Source organism: Neopsephotus bourkii, unplaced genomic scaffold (assembly GCF_033783945.1).
Source record: "Neopsephotus bourkii isolate Nb327-2 ecotype Australia unplaced genomic scaffold, CSIRO-AGI_Nbou_v1 NB_942, whole genome shotgun sequence".
NCBI lineage: Eukaryota > Metazoa > Chordata > Aves > Psittaciformes > Psittacidae > Neopsephotus > Neopsephotus bourkii.
Genome location: NW_026901436.1, coordinates 115,055 through 130,413, shown reverse-complemented (window position 1 = coordinate 130,413; position 15,359 = coordinate 115,055). Strand labels below are relative to the sequence as shown.

The following is a 15,359-nucleotide window of genomic DNA, read 5'->3' as shown; positions in this document are numbered from 1 at the left end:
AATTATAGCATTACAAGTGAACACTTTCTTTTTTTCTTCCCCTCCAAGAGAGGCTGTAACAAACGCTATAGGCAGCCACAGAAGACGTCACTAAGCTGGTTCAGTTCCAGCACTGATTTGAGCACATCCAGTTGAGCTGTATCATCATATATGGCAGTTTACACTTTGTCTGAAATCAAGAAAGATGAGAGTGCAGACATCCTTTAGCATCTCAACCATGGGCTGAGCTTAACTGATCTTGACGTCGTAGCTACCGCCTGCAAAGGTGAGCTACTCACAGTGGCAAGCTGATGAAATTTATGACTAACCAAATTACTACAGTAAGGGAAGTTCTCCTGCTGGTTCTAACTTAGAGCAATGCTAACAGGCAGCACTTTCCTGCAGTGACTTTTTGAAAGCTTTGAACTTGAACTTACATTTTGTTATAACAAAATTCATGACATGAAGACTGTGAATTACATTGCAGAAAGGATTACAGGCTCTTCAGAAAGATAAAACGTTGTGTAGCGTGGAAGAGTTGACTACTCTGTACACCAAAGCTTTTTGGACATTTTACTTCACTTTTTCTGACAGGCAAGGAAAAGATCACTGTTAGATTACATCTTCCACGGTATAGTATAATTTGAACACATTAAAACAAATCAAGGCTAACCAAAAGGCAACAATGTCAAGAATTCCAAGAATTAAACCAAGTATGTTACTATTTATTTCATGACAGATTTAAAGAAGGATAAATAGCACTTGATAGCCTGTAAGCTACGTAAGCAATGCATGACCCTCGTGTTTTTACCCCTTAACACGCTATAAAGTTACCTTAACAGAAGTTCTTTGGGTAGTTTTTTGTTAATAAGGGCTTCATCGTTATTTGAGAAAACCTAAAAACAGAAAGAAAAATCATCACTTAGACCTACAAGACAAAAGCTTTTAGAGAGTCTTTCCACCTTCTATTTAGGTGCTTACTTCTTTTAAATCACTGTTCCCATTTTCAACATGTCAGTTGGCAATAGTATAAAATCATTTCAATATACACAACAGGGCCACACACACATCAGGGCCACACTCACACATCCACCTGGTATTCCCTGGTGCTAAGATGCAACTGTGCTAAGAACTGTGAAACAACTTGACAGTCATTAAACAAGCAATACGAAGACACATTTTCATAGTATTCTAGGCAACAGCGGAACTTCTAGCAATAGCTAGACACATACAAACACACACTAGTTAGTGTCCTAAAACTGTCCTATTACAGAAAACAGAAAGGGGACACTTTCCAGTTATTCAGGTCCCTTCCTTCATTGTCTGCAGTGTAAATACTTCAGCCCAGGTATGTGAATGTGGATAAAATATAATAATCTAAATTTAAATAATTTACTGCCACAGGTATGACAGCAACTGCTACATAAGCAAGGGAAGCACCTCAAAAAACGCTACCAGAAAAACTAAAAATACCTCTCACCCAGAATTTCCTAACAGATCTCCTAAGGAAAAGAAAGTGGAGAGATTGAAAGAAAATGCCAAAGGAAAAAGCAGGTAATACACAGGAAAATGTTTCTGCAAAGACAAACAGGATTATTCAACAGATAAATAGATAAGCTACAGAAAGGAGATACTGACAACTTATTGTAAATATGTAGGTTTGAGACATTTTGCCATTGAAAAACAGCAGTAAACAAAACAAAGTGAATCAGAATCATATTTGCAATCAATTCAAGGAATCACAGTATAGACTGGAGAGAGTCAAAGTCACAAACAATCACTTCCCCTGCAAAGAGAACATCATTAGGTAGTCATTTGCTGTCTACATTGCTTGAAACAAAAGCCAGAAGGAGATCCAATATAGCCAAGAACTTTCTGAATGCTAAAAGATAAACTGGAAGTAATCTTTCCCCTGTCCTCCCCTAAGAGTATGCTGTTCCTGACTCAGTGTTACCCCTTGTCCATCCTACCATCACACATTATCAGTTACTTGGCAAGTATGCTTTGCTTCTTGGGAAAATAAGGAAAACAAACAAAAAAACCCCACCACAAACAAACAAACAAAAAACCCACAAAAAAACCCCAATCAAACAAACCCAAACAAAACCAAAGAAAATCAAAACCCAATTCCAGTTCCTTAAGGAGAAAAACATTCATGGCTTTAAGCAGTTCTACATGGCTGACTGCAGGTTGAGGTTCTGCTTTACATCCCATGCCCATTGCTGTCAGTGTACTGACTTTATGCTGAAATACACTATGCACACCAACACTATTTTTAGAAGTGGTTGTCTGAACTTAGCAATTCATTGATTTATGAATTATCTGCATGTATGCCATTTTAGGATTATATGCTACTCATGCTTTTCATCTTACATCCTGAAAACAGTATTATATATTGGGATAATCTTTTAGAAGCACAGTCAAAACACAGTCCTGTGTTTATTGCAGCACTCATTTAGAAAAAGAAGACATATATGCCATCCTCATAGAACTTAACATCACTAAAAACCGAAGTGAGGAAATATTTCTGCTGCAGAGAATGAAGTTACCTCTGTGAAAGCACACTAGGCCTACGGTAAAACCAACGAGTGAACTTGGATCTTAGTTAATTCTGGCCTAGATTCTGAACATTCAGTATCAAAGACCACTAAAAATTCTCTTTCAATTTAATTATTCTATAGTTACAGATAATCCCTCTAAGGTTACATCACCTACCATACACTTCCCACTTATGAGCCTAAGTGTTTTTAAATAAAGCTACTTTGCAGACTGCTACTGGTTAACACGTGCCATCGTTTTGCCAGTACAAAGGTTATCACCCTTTTTTTCTTTACACTCTAGATTCTCAGATGTATAATAACGTGGATATAAGCTCACTGTATGAAGGCAACACAGTATTTAAGTTAGTAAATTTGTCACATTCAAAACAATAACCTCCCACTTTTGCTTCCCCTTCCATATTGTTACACACACTAACTACAACTAGTCCTGGAACATAACTTGTTGGTACACCACGGTCAGCTTGCCACTATTAAAAGCACCACATATTCTTCTCTTTTGGTCTAACGTTTGGTGATAAAGCTCTTCTGTTTTCACCAGAATTACTGATGGAATTGTACATTTGGGGGTTTCTACCAAGTTTTGGCAAAGCACTGGAGTATGTTCAAAAAAGCACATTTTTCTCTATGAAGAAACATAGGAATATTCACCACAGTTTATTATGCTTATCTTAAACATTTGGAAATTCCTTCCAACTAGAATTTTAAGATCAAAACAAGGTTATACTAATGATTTTGGTGATAATTTTTTAATGATGCTATTTCAGTTATTATCCGCTCCTCTTTTGAATAGGACTATTGTCTTTACAGATGAAACAGTTCTGTTGGCATTATGGCTCAGTTCCATGGCGATATTTATGTACCTAATTTCCACTGACATCAGAGTCAATAAGGACCTTCAATCTGTCAACTTTGCAAATCAAAAGTTATTAAAAACCAGACTCAAAAATAGACTTGCTTAGTAGTGTGCTAAAGCAAGCAAGTAGGGATAAATTTGGGAAAAAGGGAAAATTATGTTCAAGACACCTGAAAGAACATCAGCAAAAAGAGAAGACATACATACTGAAAACAAGGCTGAATTATTTATCAGGTCAGGAACAAACACAACGTTGGGTCATTGTCACCAAACGAGACAGCAGTTTAGAATTAAATCCATACATTTATGGCTGACAGGGCAAACATCCTAGTTAGACTAAATATTGTCATGTCTAAAAAGCATAGTGTCTTTCAGGTTTTCACTGGCAAGAACAATATTTATTGTTATTTATGTAGTGATAGGCATTGTAAGGACAAGGTGTTTTAATGGAAAATCCTGATGAAATAGAATTAAACTTTTATTCAGTTCCCCTGATGTGCGGATTTTTATTACCAAACACAATCCACACAAGCTTGCTGCACATCTCTTCCTCAACAGAGACACCTGATTGCTGCCTGTGCAATCCCCTTCACCATGCTACTGAAATCACTTCTCACTATAGTGACAAGAAAGCCAGCAGATCAGCTTTGCCACCCAGAGCAGCTCAGGAGCACACTAAAGTTACGAGTGGCATCCCAAAAAGCTCTCTATTTAAATACAACAGAAAAATGGAGGAGGAAGAAAAGGGAAAACAATCTTGCTTTACTATAAATTTTGTATTCCCTCACATCTGACACTACAGAGTACTCTCTCATAGTCAGAGAACTCCTGTTAGCTGATGCTTTCTCCAGAAATGAACAATTAAAGCATTGGACAGGCAGACAGGCAGAATCACTTAACTCTATGCAAGTAACAAAAGGTAAAAGTATCCAGGCAACAAAAGGAGTGTCAGACAAGCAAACGGATGCACACTGCCAACAGAACAGAACTAAGAGATGCCCAAGACACAACAGCTGGTGGCACAGGACTGCTGTTACATTAGAACTCATGGTAAAGCTTTCTGTATCGATAAAATTATGACACACCAAAGTGAACCTTGAAAGGCAATCCCACCTCAAACCAAGCTTGCCTAGAGCAGAGACAGAATGGCCAAGTCTTTTGTTTCAATAACAGACACTATTTGCCCTCCAGGCTCTCACTCCTATGCTCAAGCTGCTCACCATGCTCCATCACAAGCTTTGACTTTGTGCACTTTAAAATCCCAGCCATTCTGGTCTGTTTTGGTCAGTGACCTCTTGGACCCTCTACCAGAGCTCAGGGCATTGTCTTCAGTAGGCTCACAGCTTCCTCCTTGCTGTCAGATACATACCTACTGGGGTCTTTTACACTGGTCTTTCCTCGGGATATCTTCTCTTTCAGCACTGCGACAAACTGACCAATGAAAGCAACTAGTACCTCATACGAAATACTTCTGTACTCACTGTGTTGGTCAGCTTAAAAAATTAAGGCCCACCTTCGGTGAACAAGATCACATACCAGGTTGGACAGGGCTTTGAGCAACCTGGTCTAGTGGAAGATGTCCCTGCCATGGCAGTGGGTTGGAACTGGACAAGCTTTAAGGTTCCTTCCAACCCAAACCATTCTGTGATTCTATAAAATATGCCTGTGAACATCTCTCTGTCTTTCGATAACACCTTCCACTCACGTAGGGCTGCCTGTAAGAGCTATACTGCTTTTAAAGTTTCCCCAAAGTACATACTGTCCAATATATCAAAACCTGCCAGGCAGAAGCAGCTGGCCACACTGCCCACTTTGCTGCTTGGTTTTCTTCCAGAAGACCCATCATTCTTGTTTTGCCACCACTGGTATTCATACCATATCATTCACATTTTACTGGAGGGAATCAGTCTGGCTTTGCAAGGTCCTGTTCTCACTGGGTGACTGATCAAGGTCATTTACGAACTTCAGAACTGATGTCCGTAGCTGCTCAACTCTATCTCGAGGCCTTTGGCTGTTCCAGCTCTTAACATGGAGTAGGATTTACTTGGCGGTTGCTTTGACTGCTGTCTTGAGCACACAAGAGCATTCTCAGTTGACCTAACAGCTCACATCACCCTTTTCTGTGTGTTTTTCAGAAGGGCTGTCACCAACAGCCAACAACATATTTGGAAATCACCAATCAAGCCCTTTCAATAGTATGACTGACTTACTGCAAGCAGTCAAGGTAGAAAGGCCTAACAGGTTATCCTGACCTGTTAGCTGAGCTGGCTGCTCTTTAATGCAAGACTTAGCCTCATCTCCTATAGAGTCACCAATGAGACAGCAATCCCCTGAACAAGCCTCAGATATTAAGCATACTTTCACATACTACTGTCTTACCAGTGTTGTTATTTAAGGTGCTGTGACAGATTCATATAAGCACTTAATTCATGTAAACTATGATACAAACCAAAGAGATACACCTTGTTCTAACTACTAGCAGAGATGGCAAAACAAATCCAAACTGCATGGCAAAATAAACTACCTCTTACCTAATCTTTCATAACTAGAGACTTGTTTCAGCTCGATGCAGGGAATAAATAAATAACAACTAATCCAACAACTACTGTTAAACAGTAAGAAATTTGGAAAAAGCTGTTAACTGTATCCCTGCATATTCTGTAAACGCACATAAAGAGACAGCTGAAAAAAACAGGTTTGACAAAGTTTTACCCTCATCTTTAGTTAGTCATATACTGACTGGTAAATCTTTTCTTCAGTTTCTTTTCTTTTAAAAGATGTTTTTAATGACTATTTCCTTCTTCAGATATTTATCCATTATTCCTTTTTTTAAGGTTATGTGCTTCCAAATAAAAACAAAATGATGAAGCACTTAGATATTATTCCTGAACACCAGAACAAAGTATTCAATTAACAGTCAAATCTACAAATCAGTTTAAAGCAGAAGATGGGAAAACCCATATCATCTACTTTATGGGCTTGGAGATCAAAAGACCTGTGGCAGAAAATTAAAATGAGATGGATGAAGCAATTGTTGACTGCAGCCCATCACAAGGGTAGATTGTGCATCATGAAGATTCTGTTGTTTCTTTTTCTTGACCAGGCAAAGAACAAATAGCTCCTTAAGTATCAAGCAGAGACTCAAATTCAATTTGCAGAAGCCTAAGCTCAAAACACCAGAGAAAGCTACTTTCCTTTGACCACTCATGTAACATTGAAATTGTAAGCAGAAATACTGGGATGGATTATAAGGCAGCTTCTTTCCATCACAAAATTCACAGCGACTGTGTGCGCTCAAATTACAGTTTCATCATAAAAATAACCTATTTGGTTTCATGCAGTCTTGAAGAATTATGCCATTAAATACACATTCTCAGACATTCAGAGTATGACAGGCTTCTGAAAAACGAGCCTGAGACAGAAGTCAGTGTCCCTTTCTTTGGTGCAGCAATATCTGGTTAGGCACAGACATTCAGTCTCAGCCATCTACAGATTCATCAGAGCCACTCACATCACAGATTCAGAGCCCTTAGGAGTACACCTTTCAAAACTCCTCTGAATCATCACTTCTGCATATAGCTGTTTTTACTGACATACATATGGCTAAGTCTTACTCACAGTCTCCAGTACTAGTATACGAAGTGGCACACCAACAGCATAACAATGGAGACCTGAAATCATCCCGGAGTGTGTACATGGAGAATCTTCTGCAGCTCCATTTCCCCAGGAGTTTGCAGCACTCTGATTTTGACCGTCAAAGCTCTCCCTCCATCTACACAACCCCAAATCCAGAAAGGCAGTTCTTTTTCTTACTCTACTTAGCTAAAACTGCAAATGAAACTACAGCTTAAGTCCTGACTGCATGGATAAAAGCAGAATCCCATCTCCTAAGCATGTGTAAAACAAAAAAATTGAGTATTAATATTTCCCCCCAATGTAACTGCTCTTCAAAAATATATTTGAAACTTAAAAGCTATAGTGCATTCCAGAAATTAACTCTATAGCTTCTACAAGTCCATTTCATAGCAGTGCTTGATCTGTATCATAAACACTATATCAAACCTGATGTTTTTCTAGTACTGAGTGTGGGAAATCTTCATTACAAAGAGCAAACCTTCTTTGTGAGGCAATTTCCCCAGAGCATGAACCAGAAAAAAAAGACGACACAGAACCTGTGTTGCAGCTGCACAAGCTATGTATGTAGCATATAATAATAGCTTTCAGCTATAAAAGACAAAATTAGGTACCTCTTAATGATTACAAGCAGCAATAACTGACTTCAAAGGAAATAGCATCACAGTACCATTTCCAAAACATCTTTTTCAAACTCTTCCAAGAAAGAGGTTGAAATTTAGAAGAGAAACTGGACACTCACTTAATTGCTAGTATTTACCAAAGTTTCTGGTTCTTGAATTTCTGCAGAAATAGAATAACCTTGATACTTCTGCTTAAGAAGTACATTATAGACCATTTTTTTTAGAACAATAAGCATATGCATACATTTTGCCCCTTAATATTTAGATAGCTACTGCGTTTCTTCAAGTCATGAGAGCCTTTCCTCTGTGAAGCTCTGACCTCAATTTCAACCTCTGAAGACAAACTTGACATACAGGTAGAGTTTCACATTTATGCAGATTTGATGTCTTGTCTCCTTATTGATTTAAATTTACAGAACATACTGGTTAACCAGTTGAACAGCAATCAAATCCAACGAAAACAGAGTTTACTATTTTCTTCTGCCTGAAGGAGAACACAGGAAAACACTGGGATAGAGAAAGAGAGTATACCATGAAGTATGGCCAATATTTTAAGGGTAGCAGCTTGATACGAAATTTAAAGTACTTTCTTGTGGTCTACAGAGCAGTTGCTTGTGGTTCCAAGTAGTCATAAATGTGCAAGCCCAGAAAAGGGCACATTTCCAGTTCCAGTCCTCCTCTAGCAGGAGTGCAGTGGTTCCTCTAAGGTAAAGCTAACAACCCAAAGGGAATCACTCAAGATTGGCTGGAGTTGATTTTATCAGCTGAGGTGCCCTTTACTTTAAACAATGCAACTATTGTTGCACTTCCATTACCGCTCTGTACCCAACAGAAATTATTCTAGCCAGTTTAGACACTTAACATTCACACTGTAGTTTTGCTTGGGGTTGTGTTTTGGTGTCTTTTTGGAGGGTAGGGGTGGAGTGTGGAGACAGGGGACTGGTAGGCATAGTAGAGAGGTCACTGAAGTCAGCAGAAATCATGCATCCTACAGATTCTGTGCTTGCTTTTTCTTGGTCAGGTAAATAACAAATTCCTCCTTATGCATCAGACACTCAAACGCAATTTGCAAAAGCCTCAGTTCAAAACACTGGAGAAAGGTACTTAACTTTTGACCATTCAAGCAACTCTGAGACTCTACACAAGACATACTGAAATAGAAGGTAAGGCAGCTTCCACCACAACATTGCTCATCAGGGAGCGTACTCAAATTAATGTTAATCTCATCACAAGAATAATCCACCTGGTTTCATGCAGTCTTGTAGAATCAGGCTATACATATACACAAATTTAGAGATTTTCATAGCACAGTTAATATTTTCAAAAAATCAGACTGAGAAGTTTGATCTTTAGAAGCTACTAGAAAAAAAAAACCTTCAAACTAAACAACTAGTTTAAACTTTCGTAGACATACACTTAATTTCCTGATCCTGAAAAAGAAACATGCAATTGACAGAGAAGATACCAGCATCTGTGAATTTTAAGTTCATCATTATACTCTTTCAATGCCTTAAGGTACCTTTTTCTATTGTAACAGTGGATAAAGATTTCCTCCATTTTTAACAATGCAAACCTAACTCAACATTTAGAAGTTACTCTGTTTACAATCTTCCCAGTCAGAAGCTTTACTATTAGAATATCCCACCCTGTGTTAAAAGTTCAGACAGCTCAGTTAAAAGCTCAGACAGCTGGACTCCAGCCCTATTGCACTCCAATCAAGTCACCCAAAATACATAGCTCAAGTACAATCAGAAACTGTAACAGTCTTTGCATTGTGCTAAAACATAAAGAGGACAAAAAAAAATAATAAAACAACAAAAAAGCCCAAACCAAACCCAAAGAAATCAATAGAGGATCATCTTCCTAAAAAGGTTATTAGAAAGAATGCAAGTGAATGTTGCAGCTCGTCTAACCTATCTCGAGGCTACTGTCTGAACTGCGAGGAAGAACTTTTTGGTGTCACAACATCATCTGGTTTTGTCCTACTTAGCGTATGCCATGTATGTGTATTTCTGGTTCAGCAGAAACACTATCAGAACTATTACAGAAGTTGATAACAATTAATATTAAATTAGTGCAGTTATTCTGATTTCTTCATTGACAAAATAGCTGAAGTACTGTCCCTGTGCAGCTTTCTGTTGGCATTCAGATCAATATTGTCACAGTGCCAGATTAGTACTATTTTTCTACACCAACCTAAAAATAGTTGCCATGCTCTAGTGAAAATCTGACTTTCAAATTTTCCACATCTGCTAGCCCGGTGTTAACCCGAATTTTAACTGAGATGACTAAATATTCCAGTTGTCAAAATAAACAAGCAATAAGATGATGGGCCTTTTGATTTGTAGGGCCATTTGCATTTCCTATACTAAAAGGGCTGGTGTTAACTGGCCAAAATTAATCCCTTCCTCACACTTCTTGAATTTTAAACTATGCAGCTATAAGGAATTAAGAGGGAAAGAGCAACCTAAACAGGACTAACTCTGTAACAAAGCAATTCAAGTATTCACTGAATTTAATATATGGAAAATATTAAAAGACTTTTAAAATGATGCCATTTCATCCTTTCCTTATCACCTGTGATGTGCAACTAAGGAGCTGCCCAATATAAGAACCTGCACAGCAGTAAGGCTTATCGAGCATAATTTCTGCAATTTCACCTGTGTCGTTTCAACAACAATTCAGTGCTCTTTGCAGATTCTATGTCTGCTGAGTTTAGATTGCTACAGGTTTCTAATCAGAAATGACAAAATGGACCACGAAGGAGAGCTCCATACCTGGAGTTTGGTCAATGGAAAATACTTACTTACATTGTGAAACAGTTTATAAATATTTTGTTTGTGGTTCTTCAGTCTGCAATTGTCCTAAGTTTAGAACATGAGATAAATCCATTGTATTCAATTGACTTTTAAGGTACTGCATATTCTCTGATGTGGAGTAAGCCATGTGATGGAATACTAATGTGAAGAAGGACACGTCATTAAGTAACATCATAATCACCACTATTATACCATCCACAGCCTCATCCACTGCTTACTCCTCCATGTAGCAACAAATCACATCTCAGAATTAAAGAGAAGGAGCACAAAGAAGGCTTTACGCAAGGAAGAAAAGTTACACCATCACAGGGATATGCTCCATAGAATCAAATAGACTGAAAAAAACCTTTAAGATCACCAAGTCCAACCGTTACCCCAGGATTACCAAGCCCACCACTAAACCATGCCAATACGGGCAAACTGATCTCCCCTTATAGCTGCCTCTCATAACCTCCACCTCTCACAGTGGCCCAAATAAAGCTGTTGCCACTAGCCCCCTTGGCATGGCTGCCCTTCATACCCCCACAGCTGACCTTGCTCTCCCCTCATGGCCACCTCTTCTCTCCCCTCATGATCTCCCCTCATGGCCACCTCTTCTCTCCTCTCATGATCTCCCCTCATGGCCACCCCTCCTTTCCCCTCATGATCTCCCCTCATGGCAACCCTCCTTTCCCCTCATGATTTCCCCTCATGATCTCCCCTCATGGCACCCCTCCTTTCCCACCATGATCTCCCCTCATGGCACCCCTCCTTTCCCACCATGATCTCCCCTCATGGCCCCCCTCCTTTCCCCTCATGATCTTCCCTCATGGCCACCCCTCCTTTCCCCTCATGATCTCCCCTCATGGCACCCCTCCTTTCCCCTCATGATCTCCCCTCATGGCGCCCCTCCTTTCTCATCATGATCTCCCCTCATGGCCACCCCTCCTTTCCCCTCATGATCTCCCCTCATGGCGCCCCTCCTTTCTCATCATGATCTCCCCTCATGGCGCCCCTCCTTTCTCCTCATGGCGCCCCTCCTTTCCCATCATGATCTCCCCTCATGGCACCCTTCTTTTCCCATCATGATCTCCCCTCATGGCGCCCCTCCTTTCCCATCATGATCTCCCCTCATGGCGCCCCTCCTTTCCCATCATGATCTCCCCTCATGGCGCCCCTCCTTTCCCATCATGATCTCACCTCACAGCCACCCTTCCTTTCCCATCATGATCTCCCCTCATGGCGCCCCTCCTTTCCCATCATGATCTCCCCTCATGGCACCCTTCCTTTCCCATCATGATCTCCCCTCATGGCGCCCCTCCTTTCCCATCATGATCTCCCCTCATGGCGCCCCTCCTTTCCCATCATGATCTCCCCTCATGGCGCCCCTCCTTTCCCATCATGATCTCCCCTCATGGCGCCCCTCCTTTCCCATCATGATCTCCCCTCATGGCCACCCGTCCTTTCCCGTCATGATCTCCCCTCATGGCGCCCCTCCTCTCCTGTCATGATCTCCCCTCATGGCACCCCTACTTTGCCCTCATGATCTCCCCTCATGGCACCCCTCCTTTCCCGCCATGATCTCCTCTCATGGCCACCCCTCCTTTCCCCTCATGATCTCCCCTCATGGCCAACCCTCCTTTCCCCTCATGATCTCCCCTCATGGCACCCCTCCTTTCCCCTCATGATCTCCCCTCATGGCACCCCTCCTTTCCCCTCATGATCTTCCTTCATGGCCACCCGTCCTTTCCCGTCATGATCTCCCCATGCGCCCCTCCTCTCCCGTCATGATCTCCCCTCATGGCACCCCTCCTTTGCCCTCATGATCTCCCCTCATGGCACCCCTCCTTTCCCGCCATGATCTCCCCTCATGGCCACCCCTCCTTTCCCACCATGATCTTCCCTCATGGCCACCCCTCCTTTCCCGTCATGATCTCCCCTCACGGCACTCCTCCTTTCCTGTCATGATCTTCCTTCATGGCCACCCGTCCTTTCCTGTCATGATCTCCCCTCATGGCGCCCCTCCTTTCCCCTCATGATCTCCCCTCATGGCCACCCCTCCTTTCCCCTCATGATCTCCCCACATGGCCACCCCTCCTTTCCCGTCATGATCTCCCCTCACGGCACTCCTCCTTTCCCCTCATGATCTCTTCTCCCCTCACGGCCACCCCTCGTCTCCCCTCATGGCCGCCCCTTCTTTCCATCCCTTTGCAAGGCCGAGTGCTCCCTCCCTGGGGCTTGCCACACGAAACCCACTATTGTTACACACACATAAATAGACACAAAACGATTTTCTGCCTTAAAAACTGTGCATTTCCTTATGTGTGAGAGGCTAGCAACTATGCCTTCTTCCTGCACCTACTGCTATAACTATCACTGCAAGGCATCAAACACTTACATGGCAGCTCAAGATGGGGATCATACCAGTGCCCTTTCCCAACATGCTGTGTCCGTTCCTACTCACTCCCCCTTACACACCTTGCCATCTCCTCTCACAACCATCACGATGCACCTCGCTCCCGCCACTCACTGTGTACACATACCGTACCACATCCCCGGGTATTATACCCGCAGAGCAAACCTCAACCAGCCTCCTCCTCCTGTGCTGCACTCTCCCCACACGTACATGACACTATATCTCCACATGAAGATGAAACAAACCTCATGCCCACCACACCCCCCACAAATCCATTATAAACACATCTGTGCATTAAAGCATTACAGCTAGGCATACTTATACATAGAAGCAACCGGCACTCTACAGACACAAAATACCATCCCCTATGTCTGCTACATGCATATAAAAAGGACAGATAATCCTTGCCACACCCACAGCATACGTGCCTATAAAAACATCCCCATATTACGCCACACCCAATATTCACTATATATACACACAGAGGCACAAGCCCATACCAGACAGCAGTGTACAAACACAACTAGATACATAGGATGCCATATCATTTCCCTGCAAGCAATGTTAAATCTCTGCTACAATACAAACGCAGACATAACCGAAGCCCAAACCATAGCAGATGCACACACACGCAGACATGTTATATATTATGCTCATGACCTAGTGTACATCTTTTATACATACACATCCCAGGCCACACCCTGGTTTACTGCACATGCATAAGCATATAGCACAGCACCGCATGCACCCACAGTGTGACCCTGCCCTGCGCACCGACACACACGTTACCTTCCTCCCTACTCCATACGGGGGGGACGAGGCACCTCTTGTCACGCCCCAGACGCTTTACACACCGGCACACATTACCTCTCCCGTGCTACACGGCGGGACAGCACACCCCTTCCACACCTGACCCGCTCTGCACACAGCCGGACTCCAACCATGGCTGCTCCGGCGCTACACAGGGAGGATACGCACCCACCACACCTCACCACAGACACGCAGCTGTGCCCGCCCTGCCTGTGCTTACAGCAGCCCCACCTGCTACGGACAGACAGACACACAGACACTCTCTTTACCGCTACAGCCGCGGACATCACAGCCCGCTCAGCACCACATCCGCACCGCCACTGTTCACGCACACCCGTACCCTGCCTAACACGCCCGCCAAGCGCAGACGTTCCGCCTGGCCGGGCCGCCACCCTCCCTCCCTCCCCTCGGGCTGAGGGGCCCGCCTGCCGCCCGGGCCGGCGGCCGCTCTACACGTCCCCGACAGAACTCTCTCCCCACGGCGGCGGCTCCACCCGCCCTATCATCACCTGCCCGTCCCACCTCTCCGCCGCTCCCCGTCCCGGACCCCAAGCGGCCGGGCCAGCCCCCCGAAAGCCCGGCAGCGGCAGGGGGTGAAGGGGTGCGGCGGGCCGGACCGGGCCACAGGCTCACCATGGCAGAGGCGCCGCGGCGAGGCCGGTTGTCCTGGAGACGGGGAGCCCCGAAGAGGGCGCCAGGTGCAACGCCTGCGCGAAAGCGCCACCGGAGCCGGGGCGGGCCAGGGCCGCCGCCAGCACCATGTGACCGGCACCGCCCCTGCGCGGTGGGGCCGGGCCGCCCCGGCTCCGCCCCCTCGGCTGGGAGCCCCTCCCTCTCGCCTCAGGTGGCGCCGTGAGGGTAATGGGGGCGCGGTGTCATGGCGGCTGCCGGGGCAGGTGTTAGGGCTGGTGGGTTTGCAGCCTGTCAGCCCCTTGAGGCACCTACTCCCGGTGGTAGGGCATGGGAGCCCTCGCCAGTCGGCTTTTGGGGTTTAGAGCAGGATGTGTGCTCGCAGGTGAGGAGGGTCTGGTGCGATCACCAGGCTCTCCTGAAGGTGTGCTGGTTTTGACAGGGCGGCAGCTGCCCCCTGCTCCTCCGGTTTGCAGCCTGGCATATTGGCTGCTGGTATGTATGTCACATGTATGGTGACATGTTTACTCCCGAGATACTGCCTTATAAACCGGAGGGGTTGCTGGGGGTGACAACCTCCTAAATTGCTATGGAAAACCTTACAAAAACTTGCCTGTCACAGAGTGAAGTGCTCTGAAGCCATGCATGCTGTCAGTAATAGAACGGCTTGCTCCTGTGAACACCACTGCCAGAGCCAAATACAATATTGTTAACAGCACATCTGCTCAGCAGTCACAACACCACATGCAAAAATAAGGAGATGGGAGAAAAAATTATCCCAGCACGTTCTGTTTTCTGTTGATTCAGTCCTTCGGCTTTCTAAGAAACACAAGTGGCCATTGCAGAGTAACTGGAGTTTGCTCTTTGGGACGGGCTGCATTTATTCCTGTGAGGAATGAAACATTCTGGTCTGAGTAATAGTCAAGAAAGAACAGTTTCCTTACTCAAGTGTCCTTTCTCAGAACCTGCATGGAAATAGTTGGTACACGCACATACCATTTGTTGGCACATCTCTGAAGCTATAGTGCTGTGCTCTGCAGGCTTCAGGGAATGACC

General features: G+C 43.8%; 1 protein-coding gene across 3 annotated transcripts in view; it reads right to left on the bottom strand.

The window, feature by feature from the left end:
- Nucleotides 1-14,417, bottom strand: part of FBXL2 (F-box and leucine rich repeat protein 2) — a 45,073-nt gene extending 30,656 nt beyond the window's left edge. For all 3 annotated transcript variants that reach the window (XM_061358437.1, XM_061358438.1, XM_061358439.1), the window contains exons 1-2: nucleotides 14,307-14,417; nucleotides 814-875 (exon numbers count right to left, since the gene is read on the bottom strand). In XM_061358437.1, coding sequence (XP_061214421.1) covers nucleotides 814-875; nucleotides 14,307-14,309 — 65 coding nt within the window. In that variant the 5' untranslated portion in view covers nucleotides 14,310-14,417. The remainder of the gene's footprint in view (nucleotides 1-813; nucleotides 876-14,306) is intronic.
- Nucleotides 14,418-15,359: the final 942 nt, after the last annotated feature.